This window comes from Panthera tigris, chromosome D3 (genome assembly GCF_018350195.1).
Source record: "Panthera tigris isolate Pti1 chromosome D3, P.tigris_Pti1_mat1.1, whole genome shotgun sequence".
NCBI lineage: Eukaryota > Metazoa > Chordata > Mammalia > Carnivora > Felidae > Panthera > Panthera tigris.
Genome location: NC_056671.1, coordinates 29,422,871 through 29,433,427, shown reverse-complemented (window position 1 = coordinate 29,433,427; position 10,557 = coordinate 29,422,871). Strand labels below are relative to the sequence as shown.

At 43.2% G+C, this 10,557-nt stretch overlaps 1 protein-coding gene across 3 annotated transcripts in view; it reads left to right on the top strand.

The window, feature by feature from the left end:
• Positions 1 to 3,126: 3,126 nt before the first annotated feature.
• The window catches only part of CRKL (CRK like proto-oncogene, adaptor protein), a 37,131-nt gene continuing 29,700 nt past the window's right edge, over positions 3,127 to 10,557 (top strand). For 2 of the 3 annotated variants that reach the window (XM_042961498.1, XM_042961497.1), the window contains exon 1: positions 3,127 to 4,040. In XM_042961498.1, coding sequence (XP_042817432.1) covers positions 3,730 to 4,040 — 311 coding nt within the window. In that variant the 5' untranslated portion in view covers positions 3,127 to 3,729. The remainder of the gene's footprint in view (positions 4,041 to 10,557) is intronic. The other variant, XM_007091066.3, reaches the window with a different exon arrangement.

The window sequence follows — 10,557 nt, the reverse complement described above, 5'->3', positions numbered from 1 at the left end:
AGGTGCCCCTGGAATTTGTTTTAAAGCTTGTCTCAGCTGTACTAAGGGAAAGTAAAGCACTTTTAAAAATGTATTATGAAAAATTCCAAACGTATAAAAAAATAGAATATACTATAATTCACCCTTCCCATCCTGCCCCAAACACACGTCTTGTTACCTAGCTTCAACAGTTACCAACACAAGGGCACTCTTATTTCTACCTTTATCCGGGCCATACTCCATCCCCCAGGGGACTATTTTGAAGCAAAAGGAGAGGCATTTTGATCCATCTGTAATATAAATTTTTCAAGAGGGGATCATGGCACTTTGGCAGCTGAATGATGGTACTATCTGAAATCCAAAAAGAGGGACAAGTCCAACCACTCCTCTGTATTATAAGATTAATATTCCTTCCTGGTGTTAAAATTTACATTGGAAGACCTCAGTTTCCTGATCAGCAAAACAAAGAAAATGGACTAAATTATAGGCAGTTGTGTAACAATAAAGTGAGACTGACTCTGAGTCAGGAGACCTGGCTCAGGAGTGCCAGCTCTGCCTCTTGCAAATTATATAATTTATAATAACTTATGTCAGCAAGTCACTTAACCTCTCTGAGCTTCTGGATCATCTATAAAAAAGGATTTCATGGGACTTTGGTTGGAGTGAGTAAAACAATGTATTATGCAAAGTTTTGTGAATTGGAAAACACTATATAAATTAGGTATTTTTGAGTTATTTAGTTAAGTACAAAATGACTCAGATTTGAGTCTGCACATTAGGAAAACACTGATGGCTATTGACAGAAAAGGGGAAGCTGAGAGGCACAATTTAATCCAAACAGAAGATAAAACATAAGGGTAGATATAGGGTTAAATAAACCTCAGGTCCAAAGACCTATTTTAAATACATTTATTATGTTAATTAACAGGAAATAGTGACAAAAATCACCTTACCTTTACTACAATAAATCTTCTTTGCTCTGGCTTCTTCTCATCGTTATCCACCTACATTCAAAAACCATTTATTTTAAGTATATATTATGTGCTGGGCACTGTGTTGGGCACTGGGAATACAAAAAATAATAGTAAAGGAGGCCTTCAAGACATTCTGATTAGGACCAGAGAGATGTTTATAAACAATCACAACGGAAAGTGATAAGAATTTAGGCTGTGATCATAGAGTTTGCATAGAAATTACAGGGTGTGGTCAGATTCTGTTCTACTTTTAGAATATACATGCTTCCGTGTCACCAATAAACAGGTGATTCCTAAAGCCTTCATTATTAGCCTACCAAAGGAGAGGCTGTAGAGCGATTAAGCACTGAGCTTCTACACACAGAGGCTGGAGACAAAAGTGCTATCAAAAAAGACCAAGAGGGGCACGTGAGTGGCTCAGTAGGTTAAGTATCTGACTCTTGATCTCAGCTCGGGTCTTGATCTCAGGGTTCTGAGTTAAAAAACAAAACAAAAACCAAACAAGTATATTAAAGAGAAAGAAAAATTGTATTAGTGGCTCAGAAGCTTAAAAAAAATAAAATTTAAAAAAAAGGGATTCTTTCCACAGATTTTCAGTATAGACACATAGGGCCAGGTAGATCAAAGAAAATGCTAGGTTCAGTGGAGATCAGTGATGATTTCCAAAGGTCAGTTTCAAAGTAAGGGTAGAATCCAAATAAAGGCTGGGCAAAGAGTGGCTGATGATGAAGTGGTAAAATCTGGTAAGAAAAGGTAGCTAGAAAATCAAACGGAGAGTTTTCTCCCTACCCTCATTCACCCATTGAAAGATCTGCACACCTTTAGGCTATGGAGGCAGAAGCCCAGATAGAGGCTGAATAGTAATAATTAAAAGCTCTTATATGATGTTTAATATGTGCCAGGCACTATTCTAAGCACTTTACATGTATTAGCTTGTTAAATATATGAGGCATAGAATGATTAAGTAATTGGTCCAAGGTCACCCAGCTAGTCAATGGAGCAAGATTTGAATCTCAACAGTCATCTTCAAATTTTGTGCTATTCAAATTGTACCTGAGTCATGACAGTTTTTGGAAGATGAAAACCTGCTTATGCTATGTCACAAAAGGCACTAGACCTTGACATCTCCCCTTTAGCTTACTCTAAGATAGATATCACCTATCACCCTAGAATCCAGTATATGATCAACTTGGATGCAAACAGCCAAAATGAAATTCCATTGACAAAGGGATCTAAGTATGGGTTTGTGTTGCCTGCGTCTCCCTTTTTGGACATGCTTTCTTGTCTGTCCAGTTCCAGGGATGGTGCTACCAATAAATCAGGCACCAGTAACCTGGTGGTTTTTCTGAACAGTCATTCATTCAATAAATATTTGAGCATCAGTTCAGGTCCAGACATTGTGCTAGGTCCATAAGTGAACAAGACATACAAGATCCCTGTTCTCTTAAAATTTCATTCTAGGGCGGGGCGGGGAAACAGGCTAGGAGGTCCTGGCGGGAGTAGGGTCAGCCAAGGACTGGGAGATTCAGAGAAGCTGCAGAATCAAGAGCAGATGAGGTCTTCAGGCCACGCCCGGAGGCGTTTGCGTTTCACTTGTATCAATCAAGCGCTAATTAATGATGGCCAGACTGCACCAGACTGTGGACTTCCTAGACCGTTTACTCCTTTCGATATAACCTCCACAACCCCCCAATGCTGCCTGTCGAGTCTCCTGGCCACTCTGGGTCCCTTAACCTATCGGGCCACTTCGGGTCGAGGCCACCTCGTCCCTGTCTGCTGGTCACCTCAGCCCCCGCGGTCATCTCCTTCCAGAACCACTTCGACCCATTGGGCCTGTCCGCCCATCGGTATCCCTCAGGGCGGGTCCCCCTGAGCCCCTAGGCCGGCCAGGTCACCTCAGTGCCACGCCTCCATGGCCAGAGATTCGGCGTGTACGTTAATGCTTTGTTCCCAGAGCAGGTTTTCGAAATGCCGCTCCCTCTAGTCTCCAGCTGTTTTCCTGCCAGCGCTGGGAGAGCCGGCCGCGGCAGCGCCCCCGGCGGCGCACCGCAGCCCAGGAAGAAGGGAGTGGCCGCCACCACCACCGCCTCCCCCACCTCCCCCGCCTCCCCCGCCTCCACCCGGAACGCGGGAGCGGCCGCGAGTGGCGCACGCCCCGACCGTCACGACCGTGTTCCTGATTGGTGGAGCCGGGCGACGACAAGGGGAGGGCCCAGGCGGCAGCTGGGAGCCGGAGCCCGCGCGTGCGCAGAGAGAGTGCGCTGAGCTGAGGGGGAGGTGGCCGGCCGCTTGTCCTGCGTCCGCCATTTTGTTGCTGTGGCTCTTGGGAACGGGCTCGGCAAAGCCGCCCCGGAGGCGCGACGCTTATAGGAGTCCGGTTCTTTGCGTGGCGGCGGGTTTCGGTGCAGAGTCGTGGGGGGGCGCGGAGTCGGCGCGTTCCAGGCCAGGAGTGATTGGAGGCACCCCGGTACTCCGGGCAGCCCGAGAACCCCGGGGCGGCCTCCGCTGCGGCTCGGCTTCGCCCGCCCCGACCTCGGGCTCTGCTCCGCATTCCCCGGGCCGGCTCCCTCCGTAAGGCGGCCCCGGAACAGGCGGGCGGCGGCGGAGGATGCTGCGGGCCCGGAGCCGAGAGGAAGGTGGCTCGGCCCTCTAAGCGCGCCTCGAGGTGTGCCAAGAGGCCCTTCCTTGGCCGCAAAGCCGTCTGTCGGGCAGAGGCGTCCAGAACAGAAGAGAGCAGCCGCCGCCCCGACTCGCCGCAGAGCCCCGGCTCGACACCATGTCCTCCGCCAGGTTCGACTCCTCAGACCGCTCCGCCTGGTACATGGGGCCGGTGTCTCGCCAGGAGGCGCAGACCCGGCTCCAGGGCCAGCGCCACGGTATGTTCCTAGTTCGCGACTCCTCCACCTGCCCTGGGGATTATGTGCTGTCCGTGTCCGAGAACTCGCGGGTCTCCCACTACATCATCAACTCTCTGCCCAACCGCCGTTTTAAGATTGGGGACCAGGAATTTGACCACTTGCCGGCCCTGCTGGAGTTCTACAAGATCCACTACCTGGACACCACCACCCTAATCGAGCCCGCGCCCAGGTATGCGAGCGCCCGCGTCCTCGGGCGCACAGCCCACTCCGACCGCGGAGGAGAGTCGAGAATGGCAGGGGCTTGTCCGCTTGGGATCTATCGAAGAGTTGGGGGAGGGGGGTGCGGCGAGGGGCGATTGAACCCGTTTCACCCCATTCTGAACCCAATTATTTTCCAGAAGGCATTCTGAACGGAAGGCTAGTGTCAGGATCTGGGTCACTGAATGCGGGGATGCGTTTTAAACATGTTCAACGGTGGTTTGCATAGTTAAAATGCACGCTTTTTTTTGCCCTTTGTCATATTATCTATTGGCTTATTCTACTACAGCAGAATGTTTTATTGTTGTTTTTAAACCTTTTTTGGACCACAGACTTATTTGAGAATCTCAAAGTAGTCGTGACTTTCCCCCCTCCCTAAAAATGTCCGTACACTCAATTTTGCACACTACTCAAGGTTCTTGCAACTCCCTGCTCCAGTTTTAGAACTCTTGGACTGCAGCCTTTGGAACAATCGACAAATGAAAATGCTTGAGCGTTCAGAAACAAAACCTTTAACTGTGAAACATCAGAACTATATATTGATAACTTGGTGCCAGGTTTGAATTAATGCCAGACACCTTTTGTTTTATAATTACAGAAATTTTAAAATAAGGTGTATTGGCTTCATCTAAGACATATTTTTAAGTTTTTATTTTATAGTTTACTCCCAAGCTGGATCATTAATAGGTCAGAAATCAATCTGGTTAAATTCTAAGGAGGGATAAGGTTATAATGTTACTTACTAAAGGACAAATTTAGAGCAACACTTTCTTAATTCTATGCAAGTTTAGTTTCAGATATGCTTTTTGGATATTTCTGAGTCTAATGATTTAATATTAAAGTTAAGCACCCAAGGGCTCCTGGCTGGCTCAGTTTTTAAGCCACCAACTTCAGCTTTAGGTCATGATCTCACGGTTTGTGAGTTCAAGCCCTGCATTGGGTTCTGCTCTCACAGCACCCAGCCTGCTAAGGATCTGCTCTCCCTCTCTCTCTGCCTCTCCCCTGCCCCCCCAAAATAAATAAATAAAGTTAGGCCTCCAAAGTGACTCCGAGCATCAAGCATCCTCCTTTTCAAGTAAAGTGCATTGTTTTATTTGATTACTTGCTTTAATTTGTCTTTAGTATTTTCTCACTTTTATTTAAATTATGCCAAATTTGAACTGAAGAAATTGCCTAGAATTTTTATTTTAATAAAAGGTATTTTACTGCCCATTTTGCTTTTTGAACATCTGTTTAAAAGGGATAGGGTGCTAATACTGGTTTTTTTGGAATGAAATGTTTCTGATTTTATAGATTCGCTGGCAAGATGTTGCTCTGAGCTTTAACCATTAAAAGCTATAATAATTAAGGAACCCCCACTGCATGCGTAAGTGTTGCTTCTGTGGAATAAGATAGAGAAGAAACAAAGCCATGACGGTATCATGACTGTAAGATTAACTGCTGAACCAAATGGACTTTAAAAACTGGGAGAAAGTGATTATAAATCAAATAGTGTATAATAAAGACCTAGGCACCAAGAATCTGATTAGTGAAATCTCCAGGTCCCCAAAGATGCTGGCAATTAGAGTCAACTTTGAGCATAGTATAATTCTGATCTAAGGGGTTGGAGAGAATATTAGAACCAACTGTAATGAGATTTTTAATATGTTTAAGTGAATTCTCCAACTCATGGAGGTGAATTATGTCATTAATTTCAGGCATTTATTAAGCCGTGTTATGTGAAAGGCACTGTGCTTGCTTTGAGGTGACAGATACTATTAATACAGCTGTTTGAGAAAGTGTGAGTAAATGGTTGAATTCCCTCCTAGAGAGAAAAGGGAGTATGCTGCAGTGGCTTCCCATTACCAACAAAAACAACTCCGCATTTTTCATACATGTGTCTTCCCAGATACCAGACATAACTTTATGTTTTTGTTGCCTGTCCTCCTCCCTCTCCCCTACCCGTTCTTCCTTTAGTGCAGCCCCACTAGCCAACTGGGGCTATTGGCTCTTTCCCTTGATTGCCTAACCCCCACTCCTCGCGTATTGAAATCTTAACTGCTGTTCTAGGCCCCTCAAATAATAAGCCCTCCCGCTTACACTGCAGCTTTAATTGTTTTTCCCTTCTCCCTCTTTTTGCTCTCTGCCCCAGGCATGTTGCTGTAATTTAGTTTCTTGTTTTTCATTGTGATCAGAGGGTGATCACAATGCTGGTTGGATTAGATCCTGACTGGATTTACTTTCTTAATCTTTGGACTGTCCTTCAAGCTTGAAATTCGCCGATTTGGTTTAATATGTTTTCAACCTTCAGAAAAAACTAGAGGTATCCTGTAAAGCCTTGACCAAAAGCAAGTCAGTTTAATGCCTCTTCACACCCAGGGCCGCCCAGGTGGTTCAGATGGTTGAGCATCTGACTTCGGCTCAGGTCATGATCTTGTGGTTAGTGGGTTCGAGCCCTGTTGTCAGCATGGAGCCTGCTTCGGATCCTGTGTCCCCCTGTCTGTGGCCCTGACCCACGCGTGAGCCTTCTCTCTCTTTCTCTTTAAAAAGTAAACATTTTTTAAAAATGCCTCTTCACATCCAAACAAGATAAATTAAGTGGTTTAGTTATTTAGGCGTCAGAATTGAGCTTTTAAGGCCAAAGTTTCATGCCCCTTAGCTTTTTAATTTTGCTTAGTGAAAAATTATAACAGTATGACTTCCTCAGAATTTGAGGACTGGTGCTTGTTTCCTAGTCTGATCTTTTTTATTGGAATGTTCCTTAACATTTAGTTTTGTATTTTCAAATGTTTATGAGCATTATATGTCAGTGATAGAAGTTGAGAACAATGGATGGCAGACATACTTTTTCCATAATAGAACTTATATTTTAGTGGAAGAGACCAACTAAAAATTAGGAAAATAAATAAAATACAAGATTAATAAATGCTATGAAGAAAATGCAGCTGGGCAGAGAGAATATAATAGAAGAGACCTACCTGATGTAGTGTGGTCAGAGAAACACGATGTTAACTAAGGGTAGAGAAGAGGCAAGCCTTGGGAAGGCTTGGATTAAGAGAAGGGGAAGAACCTTTCAGTCATAGGGAAGAGCTTACACAAAGTCCAGAGGTGAAAAAGATAGTAGGTTGGTAGTGGTGAGAGTTTTGTTGTTTTGTTTTATTTTGTTTTAGAGAGCTCAAACTGGGGAGAGGAACTGAGGGGGAGAGAGAGAATCTTAGGCAGACTCCATGCTGAGCCCGACACAGGGCTCCATCCCACGACCCTAGGATCATGATGTTAGCCAAAATCCAAGAGGGACTCTCAAAACTGACTGAGCCACCCAGGCGCCCCGGGAGTATGGTGCTTAAATAAGGGGGTCCAATAAGAGTTATGAGATATAATGATCAAGATAAGGAAATTGGATTTTAATTAAAGCACAGTGGGTCCCGTGGAAGGAATTTGAAGCAGGGGAGTCCTCTGGGGTTGTCACTGCTATTCAGGTGCAAAATGTTCATGGCTGATAACATATATGTGTCATAGTTCATACAGACTGACTTGAGCTATGGCTTGGAGGTGCCTGTTTTGGAGTTAAGATTGAGTTGCTGATGGGAGGGGAGTGGGGAATGATGAGGAAAGAGAAAGAAGAAACCAAAATGACTTGATACATTAGTAACTTTGTATCTTCTCAGTTTATCTTATTAATTCCTTTTTGTATTTGTGGGTATTCCTGTGGTGGGTTTTAAATTAAATTTTGTTTTTAATTTAAGAAAAAAACCTCCAAAAGGTGTTATGTCTTGTCAGATGGCTTTTGTTGATTTTGAGTGACCTTAAAGGATTCTCTTTCAGCATGTGAGTGTACTTTTTATATTACAGTTGGTGAACAAAACCTTTGGTGGTTTTCACCTCCAACTTATTTGAGTATAAACATTTTTAAGATTCTGTTCATTAAGTTATAGTTAGTATTCAGGTAAGTGCTAGTGCTTCTTAATTTAATGGAGGTGATTTCCAGTTTAACAACAGAATGTTTCAGAAGATTCCTGAGTGGATTGTTTAGATATGAAATATGTTTTCCTGTGGTTTAGAAACTGTGCTTTGTATAGCTTACTTTGCTTATAAAATCTCCAGTTCTTAGCTTATATAGCTATATGAAGGCTAGGAGAAAAATCATGAAAAGTAAAGTTTTTTAATTGAGGCAAGTTGACCCTTAGAGAAAATATTTGATTTTCTCAACAGACATTGCATGTTACATGTATTTGGTAACATAGAACTAACATTGAATCAAAATAATCCCTGTCAAATTCTTGAGAAGATTACTGGTACTGGGATTTTTTAAAGGCAATTTCCATGCTATCTAATATGATAGAGTAGCTGGAAAAGGATGCCCAGCCTAGTCTGAGTGCCCAGAGGAGGGCCCTCCCACCTGTGAAACAGAAGCCAAGCCTTGCATGGACCAGAGGATGCCATGGGCATCATGGTCACACCTCCTCCCACATCCCCTGTTCCAAATATTTGAGGGATCTAAAATCTGGACTTTTATAATTAGGATTGGGGGAGAAAGATTACCAGTAATTTTGATTAGCATAGAATTTGGCACCATGAATAAACCTTTGGTTTTCTTCTTACCGGTAGTTAACTCCTCTAAATTTGATTCAGATGAGATACAAGAACATTGTCATTATGCTGGGAATGGAAGTTTGCCCGGTTAAGAGTTGTGACATGTAAAGTACTGGTAGGCATTTGATTTGTGATTTTTTTCTCTTACTTAAGACTCAAATACAGAGATTTGTTTTTTTAACCTAAGATAGAATTTTTCTTTTGACTTGAAGAGTTGGACTAGATTATTTCTAGGTTTCCTTCAGGCTAAAATATTTTAGTTTTTCCTGATAAGTAAAAGGGGACAGTGCTAATTAGTGGGAGTTCAGATTATTTTAGAGTCTGAGCTAAGATCATACCACATAAGGTGGAGCCACTAGGCATGTGGCAACTAGTCTGGAATGACGTCCGAGAGCATGAGTGGAACAGTGGTGAACTGAAGAGGCTTGGAGAGCAAACCAAGTGGCATACAGGATTTCTTTGTATAACAGAATTAAACCAGATATAGGGAATTGGAGTGCTGAAGTTTTTGTGTTTTCAGAAAGAAAAAAAAAAAAAGAATAGGGACAGTAATGGGAAATGCTTCTCTATGTCTTTGGCATTTTATTTTTATTAGCAGGAATTTCACTGTATTGAAGCCTACTCTATACCAAAACCCACTACTAGACTCAAGGCATATAATGGGAGTAAATCATGGTTTTAGCCCTTAAGAAGCTCAATATATTGAACAAGTTAAAATAGAATACCATGGGAACTTAAAAGCAAGGATGATCAACTGGGGGGTCAGAGAAGGCTTGAAAGAAGAGGTGAGAAGAAGAGAAGAGGTGGTGGCAGTGCCTGCTAGGGAAAGGCACAGTTGTAATTAATATGAGTGATGGGCAGTGAAATAGGAAGGAAGAATAAATACTAAATTATAAAAGGCCTCCTATGCTTTGTGAATAAATTTAACAGTGGGAGCTATCTAAAGTTTTTGATGGCTGGGTGACTCAGTAGAGCATCCGACTCTCAATCTCAAGGTCATGAGTTCAATCCCCACACTGGGCATGGAGCCTACTTAAAAATAAAATAAAGTTGTTTTGGGTTTTTTGTTTTTAATGTTTGTTTATTCTTGAGAGAGAGAGCACACAAGCATGAGCGGGGGAGGTGCAGAGAGAAGAGAATTGCCATGGCCAGTTTTACTTTTTAGAAACTGCTCTGGTGTGAGACTGGGTAGGGGGAGAGTCTAGGATGTGGAACTAATGAAGGCCTGTTACAGGAGAAGGGATTGTGAAAAGCTGAACTCAAAGACCTTTGGGACTATAAAGTGGAAACTAACAGTTGTTGCTGGGCAATTGCATGTAGAAGGTGAGGGAAGAGGTATGACTTCAAGAATGATTCAGTGGTGTCTTTAATTGAGAGAATAGAAGAGAATTGATCAGGGTGAGGGGGGATGATTGTTTTCAGCAGGGAGAATCTTTTTGAGATGTGTACTGGAAGCCAGGTTTAGCAATCTGATGGGCTTGTTATTGAGAAGAGAATTGGGGGCTAAATGTAGATTTGGGAGTCTAAACTTAGGGAATCCACAGAGTGAACAGAAGAGGAGCTGTGGAAGGGAGTGGAGAGGCAGCCACAGGCATAGAGAGCTATAAATGATGCTGTGAATGTCTAGGGGTGGAAGGGTGAGGTTCTCAGTATTCAGTGCTTGTTTCGCTAGAGACGTTCTTAGCCAGTCTTCTTAGAATTGTTTTTCTTACCTATTTTGTTTTGTTTTCCAACTTTTTACTATGAAATATTTCTGTACATAAAAGAGAATACGTACATGTATATAGTAAGAAAAATCTTCAAAACCCATTTGATTGACTTCTTTAATATTTTTTTAACGTTTGAGAGACAGAGTGTGAGCGGGGAGGGGCAGAGAGAGGGGGAGACACAGAATCCGAAGCAGCCCCAGGCTCTGA